At 47.1% G+C, this 12,520-nt stretch overlaps 1 protein-coding gene across 2 annotated transcripts in view; it reads right to left on the reverse strand.

Moving 5' to 3' along the window:
- The window catches only part of MYL10 (myosin light chain 10), a 39,690-nt gene that overhangs the window by 9,187 nt on the left and 17,983 nt on the right, over nt 1–12,520 (reverse strand). For both annotated transcript variants that reach the window (XM_063404935.1, XM_063404936.1), the window contains exons 2-4: nt 4,521–4,607; nt 1,721–1,796; nt 227–331 (exon numbers count right to left, since the gene is read on the reverse strand). In XM_063404935.1, the coding sequence (XP_063261005.1) occupies nt 227–331; nt 1,721–1,796; nt 4,521–4,607 (268 nt within the window). The remainder of the gene's footprint in view (nt 1–226; nt 332–1,720; nt 1,797–4,520; nt 4,608–12,520) is intronic.

Raw genomic sequence — 12,520 nt, forward strand, 5'->3', positions numbered from 1 at the left:
ACTCACCACTTTCATGTTAGCTCGTGTAAGCTAAATCACACCTTTGAATTGTCCTCTGCCTCGTCCCTTGGCCTTTCATTCTTCCCCTCTGTCTGCAAAACCAGAGATCCCTCCTTGCCTCTAAGCACTGTTCTGTGCAGACATTATTATAATTTGCAAGGTGCTGAGATATTTCAGTGCCGAGGATCTTTGACAGATACCTCTCCAATCCCCCAGAGGTGCTTACCTTTCAGCTTTTCCCCAAACATGGTGAGGAAGACAGTGAAGTTAATAGGACCTGGCGCCTCCTTCACCATGTCTTCAAGCTCTTCATTCTTGACATTCAGACGACCTGCAGCAGAGATCATTTTTCATAATAAATCACAAATTGTGTTTCAAAAAACGATTCCCATTCATCTCCTCCCACCGGGGAGCTCAGGGCTCGGTGCAACTTTGTTAATAACATGGTCGAGCACAACTCCCGAATACCCCAGTGAAAAAGAAATTGGCAGAGCTGGCTCTGAGATCAAAGGGTGACTGAAGGAGCAAGAGGGATAAATAACACAGACATGGCCAGCAGTGGACGAGAGAGAGGGCACTTCTTCCAAATAAACTGCTTTTGGGGTTGGGGCTTTTTTTTTTTTTACCTCAGGTGAAATATGGGCCCCACTGATATTAATATAGCAGAGATCAAAGTGACTGAAGTGAATCTGAGGTCTCAGTCTTTGCCCTCCTGTATATTGAGCCACGTCTCTGAGTAGAGGGCGGATGGAGGAGCTGAGGAGTGGCATCCCTACCCCATCCCTGTGCAGCCCTATTGATGAGAATTTAGACCCTGGCAGCCCTCCTCAAACTGAGTGGTAATTTGCTGTGAATGTACTTTATAGGCATTGAAAGGCTTCGCTGAGCAGGAAAGATAGCAGAACTTGGCCTTAAGAAATAAATATTTCAGGGTAACAGTAGCTACAGGCCAAAGTTTGCAAACCTCATTGTCACAATAAAGAGTTCAGGAGCTTCTGCTCCTTGCACTGACTCTGCTGGCGTCTGATTCCACCCCAGGGAGCACTAAAGATTCTTATCAAGCTCTTTTTAATAAGCTCCAGATGGCAAAAGCCCAAATGCCTACATCACTGTTCAAGGCTCAAATGCTGCAACAAGGATACAACTCCAGGTTTGGGATCATGAGCGCTTGGATTTTTTCTATTTCTTTCCCTGGGAAGGTTTGCTCTAATCTGCCTGGTATGATCCAGATTGTGGTGGCCATGGAATGGACAGTACCTAATCTCATGACATGCACATTTCACCCCACACAAACTCACAGCAGCACAGAGCTTCTCATGAAGCCCTCCTAGGTTTGTGTGGGCAGAGGGGCAGCCAGTCCATGACTGCAGTGCTAATCAGTGGATATTCCATGGCTCCCAGATGAAAAAGGTGCAGCCTGGGAAGCCTGGGTCAGAGGAAATCAGAAATGCCTGGCATGGAGCCCTGCTTGGGCAGGCTGCTTCTGAAGCCATTGCAGGGGAGGGATCAGATCTTCATTCCACCCCCTGCTCAAGAGAGTTTGCAGCTGCAGCTCTGTAGTGGGATCCCAACTGCCACAGGGAGGAAGGTCAAACTGAACAGATTTCCTTTTTCCCCCTCTGTATCTCATTTCCTCCCCCACTGTCATTCTAACACCAACCTTTCTTCTGTGCTTGAAATTGAGGCAGCAGATCTCTTAAGCATTGAATTAAAAGTTTACCTAGTGCAGCAAATGTGTCTCTCAAGTCTGCTTTGTCAATAAAGCCATCCCTGTTCTGATCCATGATGGTAAAAGCCTGTGGGAAGGAAAAGGAACAGGAATTGCCATTTCCATTGCACAGGACAGTGCTCCAATCACACACATCAGTCCATGCGAGGATGATATTCATGCTGTAAAAAGGAATATTCAGCTTCCTTTGATTCCTCCACATCACTGCTCTTTCCTCACTTTCAACACGTTACTGTATTTTGGCAAGGGGCTTAATTAAACCCAGCCAAAGTTCTTCTTACTAAATTAATGCTCAGTGCAGCGTGCATTGGGCTGAAGCCAGTGCTGGCAGCTCCAGCCATTCAGCCCTTAACCCATAAAAGTTTGAATTAGGGAGGCTTCAGTCAGGGCAGATTTAGCCAGAGGTTGCTCTCTGTTTAAACCTTCCCATTCTCTCTGAATGAGGCTGAAATATTTCTGTAAAACATTTAATTTCTGTGGATCAACCTGAAGTCGATTCCTCCTGGGCCTTGGAATGATCCATCACACAGAGATAGCTGAACTTTCAAAAGTACAGGGAAATGTAGGTTCCACAAGATTATTTATTCAAAGTTTTTTCCCCTTTCCAATACACTGCATCTTTGAGACTGAGCTTTGTGCTCTGACTGACACAGAGGTGCTGACCTTAAACACTAGCCAGGCAAAATTTAACTTTCAATAGAAAAAAAAAAAGTTGAGTTTTATTTTATTTTCAGCCAACATAGACTTCATGTGCTCTGCCCATTGTTTACCAAGCCAGCTAACTGCTCATCTGTCTGTTTACCCATTTGTGTGTCCATCTCTTGGCTGCCATCACACTTATAATGTTTCATTGATTTGGAAAGATTTCAGTGGCCTGAAATTCCCCTGGTCATGATATGGGGAGTATTAGTTGATCCTGGCATGACTCTGAGGCTGGTTATCTGTCTGACAGGCACATCAGAGAAAGTATCTTGGAGAGATATGGAGATATGAGAGATATGAGAGATATGGGAGAGTATCTTTGCAATGGCCAGGAATTATCATTTCTTCAGTGTTCCCCTGAGATTGGAGAAACTTGCAGAGTTTTAAAGTCCTACAGGATGCACTTCTTCCCATGAACAAGTTATCTCCACATATCTTTGGGTATTTTCTCCTCCAGTTTCGTGCAAAGCCCCAATGCTGACAGCCCAGTTTGCCTCTGAGGCTCCTTTCAGCATTATGTTCATAATCTAACCTTCCAAATTTACCTTCCAAACCATCCCCTTACAAAAAATTAAGCCCAGCTCTTTAGAGGTGCTTTGCCCTTGCTTTAAATGGTGATTCCCCACAATTTGGAAGCAAAAGAGAAAGAAAATATGAAGAGCAAAGCTGAACCTGGGCAGCTCACAGGAGACAGGAAGAGCATCAGGCACTGTAATGGATGAATTTTAGCATAACAGCAGTGCTGAAACATTTGCTGATGAGCTGGTTGAAATCCCTAGATAAAAATGTTCTAATCCAAACCAGCTTTTCAGAAATATGTGTCCCAAACATGCAGTCCTTAGACACAACATGGTTTTGGGTTTCACTCGACCACTGCACTGCCTCATGCTTTTGCCATTATTCTGCCACCATCCCCCCAGAAGTGCTCGTGGTGTTATCATATTTAGAGAAGATCAAATGATGGCATTCTGTCCAGTTCTTTTTGTTGGTCCATCTTCAAACAGTAAATTCTTGGAGAAAATAAAATGAAGATTCCTGGGATATGGAGAAGAAGTGGGAGAAGAGAGTCAAATGTGTTCCCATTGACTGTGGGGAAATGATTAGTGGTTCCAATTAATTAGGCTGGGTCATATTCCCAGGCCTTGCCTTGGGGTTTAGTCTCGTCCATGACTGAGCTTTCCTGATGGGAATTGTCAAGAAAAGTAAACTTGAAAGCCATGTGAAAGCACAAAAAGGAACAGCAGACATTTATCACACTGGAAATTGTTTTGGAGATCTGAGTTAGAAAAAAATGGGGGAAAATCAGTAATTTAAAATGACAAACCAGTGCAGAATGTGATGGTCTCATGGACACTCCTAGATTGTCCACACAGAAAAAGAGCACAGACTCATCAAACAGATTATCTGTCTTTTATAAGCTCCAGCTTTTAGGCCACCCTGTCAGTTTTACCTCCTCACAGATAACTGGGCAAAGAACCTGCAGTGCATGGACCAGCAAATCCCTTGGAGCTGAAAGATGCTTAGTTCATCTCCACAGGTTGTTGTTTTATTGGCATTTGTGGAGGAGGCTGGCTGAGGGCTTCCTGGCATTTTCATTTCTAGTTTGTGGGCAGCCTTAGAGGGGCACAGATGAACATTTTCTGTGGCTGCTGTGGAACAGGGCACGAAGGAAAGCCCTGGTTCAGCCTGGCATCTCTATTCAGGACAATACTGGAGCACATAAGACTGTTCTTATTTAAAATACCCCTTAACTTTAAACATGTGCTCGAGTGTTTTCCTGAGTCAGGGCTGAAGTGGATGAGAGGACGCTTTTCCTTTATTTTGGGGTGAGGGCTTGGGTGCTTTGCAAATAACTCTAGAGCCTGAAACAGGGGAGCGAGGGAGGGAAGTAAGGAAAGAAAGAATGAAAGAAAGAGCAAACAAACACACAAGGAAAATGATCTACCAGCCAAAACCACAGGGATGATTCAGAAAACAACTGTGTGTTCTATTAAAGCAGATGGAGAATTGAATAAGGATTACAAACAAAACCTATGTTATTCATTAGCAATAACAGGAGACTATGGAGAACAGCAGAGTAGTGACCAACCTCTTTGAACTCCTGGATCTGGGTTTGTTCAAACATAGAGAAAACATTGGAACCGCCTTCTATCTTCTTCTTTGCCTTTTTGGGAGCCTGTAGTACAAACAAGGAGATCAAATACATATTCCTGTGTCTGTTAAGCACCCATGAAAACAAATTACATCTTCAACAGAAGGTAAAAACGACACAGTCAAGTAATACAAGAAGATTGTGCTTTGTTATTACAAGTTTTAAAATTCAATCTTATAGACAGATAGATTTATATATATATTTGGGATTGAATATATATATTTATACAAGGGATAAAAATTGCTGCCTTGTTATCAGATTGAGGCCTTTTGCCCCTCCCTGCTGTGTCCTGGGTCCTGGCAGCTCAGGTGAACCAGGACACTTTGTCATTGTGCTGCCTTCCAAGAGGTGAGGGACCCAAGGTGTGACACACCCTGCCTGGGGCACTGCTGGCTCTGCTGCTGGGGCAGGGTCACCTCAGGGGATCCCAGACCATTTCACACAGGGCAGAGCCCAGGGTGATCCCCTTGGTGTGCAGTGGTGTCACTCTGAGATGTGAGCTGCAATTCCCAGCCTGCTGTTCCCAAGGAATCCCAGAATCCAGGGAAGGGCCTGCAAGGGCTCCTTCCTCCCAGTTCCCATGCTGGGACTGGAGGGCAGACTCCGAACGAGGCCCTGCATGAAGACTCAGCTCAGGAACTATAAAGGGAAGTTAAATCATTTCCCACTCACACAGAAATGTTTAAAAATCTGCTCGGTCTGGAGCAGCACTGACAGAACAGATTAACCCTTCCCAAGCAGGAACACCTTCTGCTCTTGGAGTCTCAATTCCTGCACCAACCTCTGGCACTGCAGTGCAGTACCTTACCAGACCATGTTATTTTAATATTCAAGATAGTTATCTTAAATGAAAGGGCAGGACTGCTTTTATCACCGTTCTTGAGTCTGGAGGCTGAGACAGAGCATGACTGGGGAAAGAGCTACAATGATATCTAAAAATCTAATGCTCACTAAAAATCAGTCAGAACTAGGCTTCATTAAATATCTTTGAATAAGGGCCCAACCAGCTTGCCTAAGACAATACAGTTCTTGTTCTGCAGTAAAGAATAAAATCTGTGATTCCAGAGGATTACAGAAGTGTTTTAACCACAGTGTTATCCTTACTTGGGGCAGCATAATGAGCTGCATTGCCTTTTGAGTTCCCTTCCAGACAGATTACTTTTATCTTTATCATTTTTACTTTTAAACTTCATTATCATAGTCCCACCTGGTTCTCGTGTCACAGAAAATTAGTCTTACTTTGTTTGGGCTATTCTGCATGAAACAGAAGGCAACTTCTACTGTCTCCTCTCATCAAAATAAAAAAGCCTGTGAAAGTTCAAATTCAATACTGATTTCAAATATCCTGAGGAGCAGAGCAGCTCAAGGAAATATTCCCACTTGACTCTGTTTGAAGCATACATTGTCTGATCAATTTAATTTGCCAGGCAGATTTCTGCACTCAGCCACCCTGGTTTAGATCCCAGGATATGGAAGGGGGGAGATCAGGGCAGTGTTAGACACTCTCCCACATACCCACACTCCAGACCTGTCAAGCCCCTATCAGCTAATTCAAAGGACTAAAATCTGGAAATAGGAATGGAAATGAAGTGAAAAATATACTTGTAGTGAGGATAAAAACAAGGATAGAATGCCACCAAAGGCATGGAAAAAATAAGTTAATAAGTGGAATGTTTAATGAATGTAGAAATATTGATTTTGGAATAAACAGATTCTCTCCTCCTACACATGAACTAAGTGTTATTTTGAGCAGTAATGGGCAATCTTCCACATAACGTGAGGTGCCTGGAGGAGGCTTTCAACACTTCCAGATCGAATGGAAACACTCAGAGCAACCCCATGTATTTCCCTGTATTTGTTCCCTGAGGTGCAGGGGTGGCAGATGTCACCCAGGGCAGAGCCCTGCCAGCTCTGGGGGTCTGACCAGGGGCTGGGGCTGGGATGGGGCAGTGGGGCTGCTTCTGCTGGGCTCCTGCAGCTGGACACAAAGCAGGCTCTGCCCTCCTCATGCTCTGCTCTGCTGTGGCCAAACACAGCAGCCATGCTCAGCCTGATAAATATTCCATTTAATATCTGCATTTTTTTCAGCTATCACCACGGACGGTGGGGTCCAGCTCTTCTAAATGTCAAACACTGGCAGTGCCTCCATTATTCCTCAGTTTATTGGGTTCTCTGCTCCACTTCAAGCAAGGGCTGGAGCTGTAAGGAAGGATCAGATAAATGCAAAAGCTGCAGCTCAATATCTATTAGAAACAGACCACCCAAACAAAGCCACCCAAAAAACTTCTGTACATTAGTGAAGCCCTTTTCAAGGCAAAGAAAATTGAAAACTGATTATACAGGGAACAATTACTGTAATATCATTGAATCTTTTGGGTTGGGAAGGACCTTTAAAATAATTTACTTCCAGCCTAGATGAAGTACTGGAAAAATTCATCCTAACAAAGATGTTCAGTGTTACTGTCTGGTTTGTTGTCTCCAGGAATGACAGAGGAAATCCGTGCCCATGATGCTCAATCAATTTTCAGTTTTTCTGCTGGAGGTCTGGCTATGGATCCTGTTTATGACCTGCTCATAAATAGAGGGGGCTGAGACCACCAACACATTTCACAGGGGCCCATGAACATTTGCCAGCTGGGGCTGCTTTCCATCACCAGGTTCAAGCTAAGTCTTGTAGCATCCTGCATAGAGCACTTGGATTACCAGTTCCCAGGGAATGCAGCTTACCTGCCCTCAAAAGCCAGGAAATTCACAATCACAGAAGGAACTGCACCCCAGTTTTGCACAAGCTGTGGGCAGGGAGGTGCTATGGGGAGGAAGGCTGAGAGAGGAGTAGGTGGAGCAGGAACAGAACAGAGTTAATTGTCTTTCTGGTGGGTAACTTGAATTAAAAGACAGCTCTAAGAGAACAGAAATAGGTCTGTGTTACAGAAAAAAATAACTCTGGGAATAGAATAGTTCTGGGCTGCTGTCTGACAGTTCCAAACACTCCAGAATTTTTTAATGAGCCATTCTGACTCCAGAGTCTATCTCTGAAAGAATGGCATATTAAAAAGAACATCACAGAACTGAGCAAACATATAGCTTCAAGGATTTAGTAGGTGACCCACAGAGGAGAAAGTGGGTGACTGCCACATCACTTCTGCCTGCCTTGATTTCCCCACTCCTGAAAGCAAAGCGTGCCAGGCTGCACTTTGCAAAGATAGAGCAGCTCTCACTGCAACATGTGCTGTGAGGCTGAGATACAAAACGTGCCAGATGAGGAGCTGAGGAGCTGAGGGTCCCCCGGGCTCGGATTCCGAGGCCTCAATAGCACAGCAGTGGGAAGAATGTTGCAACAACTGAACAAGCCTATTAATATTCCTGCCTGAGCGTATTAATCATCCCATTGTGAAGAAAACAACACTTCACTTTAGAGGAGAAACCACAGGCTTGTCGCGTATCACTCATTTGTCTTACCAGTGTTAGCACTCGTTCAATTAGCCTGGGTTTTAAAGGGTCTTTTTTGTTGTTGCTGTTGTTTGGTTTGGTTGGTTTTGGTTTGTTTTGGAGGCTTTAAATGAAGAAATGGAGCCGTACCAAAATCTGGTCTCGAGAAAACTCTGTTGTACCAGGTATTTTCTTTGAGCTGAGTTTCCCTCACTGAGGTTCTTCATATTTCTCCTTTGTGGCAGTGTCAGGGAGCCCAAGAGAACCAGGGCAGGCAGAGACAGTGAGTGTGTGCAGCCTGTGCCTCTCTGGGTGTAAGAATTGGGTTCCATTTTTTATGTGCTGCAAAGGTGTGCGTGTGGGGACGCTCAAGTGAACCAGAGGGAAATTTGATTTCAGGGTGACCTAGAAGCAGAGGGGGTGGGGAATCAGTTTCTGTCTCTACATACAAAGGAGGAAGGAGATGAACATACCTCGTTCTTACTTCAGAACATGAGGCATTGTTTGGCCTGATAAACTGATAAAAAGGTGATGCTAGAGCAGACCCATGACCCTGGATTATTGCTGAGCTTTATCATCTCCACCCCTCAGTGCCTTTTGCAGGCAACCCAGGAAAATATGGAAAACCAGGCAAGGTGCTGCAGGGCGAGCAGGGCCCCTCCATGGCTGCTCAGAGGGACACTTGTACCCTTCAGCAAGGAAGAGACAACCAGCCTGGCATTTCCTGCAGGGCAGGAACTTCTCCGCAGGCAGTCAGGAGAGGAGGGCAGCACGCTGCCACGAGCCACAGCTGTGGTTTGGTTTGTTTTGTGTGGTCTGGTTTGGTTTGGTTTGATGTTGTTTGGTTTGGTTGATCTGGCTCAATTTGGTTTGGTTTGGTTTGGTTTGATTTGGTTTGGTTCAGTTTGCTTTGGTTTGGATTGGTTTGGTCTGGTTTGGTTTAATTTGATTTGGTTTGGTTTGGTTTAGCTTGGTGTGGTGTGTTTTCGTTTGGTCTGGTTTGGTTCTATTTTGTTTGCTGTGGTTTGGTTTGGTCTGGTTCAATTTGGTTTGGTTTAGTTCAATTTGCTTTGGTTCAGTTTGGTGTGGTTTGGTCTGATTTGGTTTGGTTTGGTTCAGTTTGGTTTAGTTCAGTTTGGTGTGGTTTGCTTTGCTTTGCTTTGGATTGGTTTGGTTCAATTTGGTTGGTTTGGTTCAGTTTGGTTTGGTTTAGTTCAATTTGCTTTGGTTCGATTTGGTTTATTTGGTTTGGTTTGGTCACTTCCTTGTTTAATCCACCATGCTTGAAGCCCCTCAGAAAATACTCTTAATAATTCATGGTGACACAGTGTGTCACAAACACCAGCAGAAACCCTTCCCCACCCAGCCACTTTTTGTGTCCTTTTCTAATTTTCCTGCCAGAGGCAGCCTCAGTGGACAGGCAGGGAGAGAGCCCTGCAGGGACAGCAGCAGTGGGCACTGCTAAGAGCCTGATTCTGCTGTCTGGTACCCTTCAGTGTTTACTCAGTCCAGGGCAGAGCAGACATTAGATACCACCAGGCTTTTACTGTTTCACATTTTGTACTTCCTTCCTCTGCAACTGCATCTACAACTACAGAAAAGACAGAATCATCCATCACTTTGCCCAGATTCTGTCCCCTGCTGTGATCCACTCTATGATGTTAACTCTCTGTTACTATTACTTTTTCATCCATCACACTCTCTCCTTGTTTTTCATCCACTCTGGGATCTCGGTGCTGATGTTTCCTGTCTTTGAATTTTTGTTATCACCAAGCACAGCTCCTGAATCAGAAGTCGCATCTCAGGCCTGGACAAGGCATTGCTGCAGCACGGCACAGGGTGTTTGTTGATTTTTGCCTCTCAAGTTTGCTCTGCTGAGATAATTTACACTGCATCTGCACCAAACATCCCAGCCATGGACAAGCCACCGTTTTTAGAGTGGTTCAGGTCCTTTCCAGGGCAGGTGAGCAGCACAAGGCCAACCCAGGCGCGTGCCTTTGAGGGAGCAGTCTAGAGGAGTGAGCAACACAGACTGCTCAGAGGGCAAAATTTGCATTTCAAACAGGCAGCAGCCTCAGCTCATTCAAATAAACCACGTTATCAGAAGTGAGAAACAGCAGATCTTTTATTGCCTGTGCTGCAGTCACAAACAGACCCCTCCCTTCCCACCTCACTCCTTTGTGTGCAGCCCCAGCCTGCACACACCCACACACCTTTGATCCCTGCCAGGTACAGGAATCCCTCGGGCTGCAGCCTCGCTGCTTCACCCTCCCGGACACTGAGGCCTTCTCCCCTGCCCCACAGAACCCCTTCAGCCTCCTCCTCCTCCTCCTGCAGGCACGCAGAGGAAGGCGTTATCTCCCCACACTCACCCCGGAGCAGCAGAAACCTCCCGGCCCCTCCAGGGCAGGCTCCTCCACCGCCCTCACCCCAAATCCTACAGGTGAGCCCAAATCCTACGGGTGAGCCCAAATCCAACAGGTGAGCCCAAATCCAACAGAAGAGCCCAAATCCAACAGGTGAGCCCAAATCCTACAGGTGAGCCCAAATCCTACAGGTGAGCCCAAATCCTACAGGTGAGCCCAAATCCAACAGGTGAGCCCAATTCCCACAGCTGCTTTTTCCAACCCGGCAAATCTTCCCCTTCTCGTGGACAGATGGGCAGTCCCTGTCTGCACACACGGGGCTGTCACACGGACGGACACACGGACACATGGACACACAAACATGGACACATGGACAGACAGACACATGGACACACACATGGACACACAGACACACACATGGACAGACACATGGACACACAAACAGACACACAAACATAGACACACACATGGATGGACACACAGATGCATGGACACACATATGGACACATGGACACACTGACACAAACATACACACATGAACACATGGACACATGGACACACACGTGGGGGGACACACACATGGACACATGGACATGGACACACAGACATGGACTCGCACATGGACACACACATGGACACACATGTGGGGGGACACACACACAGAGACACAGACACAGAGACACACACACGGACACACACACAGACACACACACAAGGACACACATGGACATGCACACATGCACACATGGACACACACACACAGGGCTGTCACACACATACAGACACACACACACACACACACACACGCATGGGGCTGTCACACACACACACAGGGCTGTCACACACATACACACACACACACAGGGCTGTCACACACACACGCATGGGGCTGTCACACACACACATGGGGCTGTCACACACACGCAGGGCTGTCACACACACACACACATGGGGCTGTCACACACACACAGGGCTGTCACACACACACGGGGCTGTCACACACACACAGGACTGTCACACACACACAGGGCTGTCACACACACACACAGGGCTGTCACACACACACACACACGGGGCTGTCACACACACACACGGGGCTGTCACACACACACACACACACGGCTGTCACACACACACACAGGGCTGTCACACACACACACAGGGCTGTCACACACACACACACACACACACGCATGGGGCTGTCACACACACACACAGGGCTGTCACACACATACACACACACACACAGGGCTGTCACACACACACGCATGGGGCTGTCACACACACACATGGGGCTGTCACACACACGCAGGGCTGTCACACACACACACATGGGGCTGTCACACACACACAGGGCTGTCACACACACACGGGGCTGTCACACACACACAGGACTGTCACACACACACAGGGCTGTCACACACACACACAGGGCTGTCACACACACACACAGGGCTGTCACACACACACACACACGGGGCTGTCACACACACACACGGGGCTGTCACACACACACACACACGGGGCTGTCACACACACACACAGGGCTGTCACACACACACACAGGGCTGTCACACACACACACACACGGGGCTGTCACACACACACACGGGGCTGTCACACACACACACACAGGACTGTCACACACACACACAGGACTGTCACACACACACACGGGGCTGTCACACACACACACAGGGCTGTCACACACACACACAGGGCTGTCACACACACACACACACGGGGCTGTCACACACACACACGGGGCTGTCACACACACACACACAGGACTGTCACACACACACACAGGACTGTCACACACACACACATGGCTGTCACACACACACAGGGCTGTCACACACAGAGGGCTGTCACACACTCTCAAACTCCTCAGCAGTGCCAGCAGCAGCCCCGTTTCAGCTGGCAGGGTCAGCCAGCGCGGCTGTGCCGTGCTCGGTGCCTGTCCTGCCCAGGTGGCAGCTCCAGCCCGCAGGGCACATCTGAGCAGAACACGGGATATTTTGGGGCAGGCAGTTCCCCAGGCACACAGAAATGCGCTGCGAGGGGTCACTGGAACTGAACAAACACGGGGGTGTTGGGGGATAAGGAAAAGGCTTCCCTCTCCTTCCTTCCCTCTGCCCT

The sequence above is a fragment of the Prinia subflava genome, chromosome 8, assembly GCF_021018805.1.
Source record: "Prinia subflava isolate CZ2003 ecotype Zambia chromosome 8, Cam_Psub_1.2, whole genome shotgun sequence".
Classification (NCBI taxonomy): domain Eukaryota; kingdom Metazoa; phylum Chordata; class Aves; order Passeriformes; family Cisticolidae; genus Prinia; species Prinia subflava.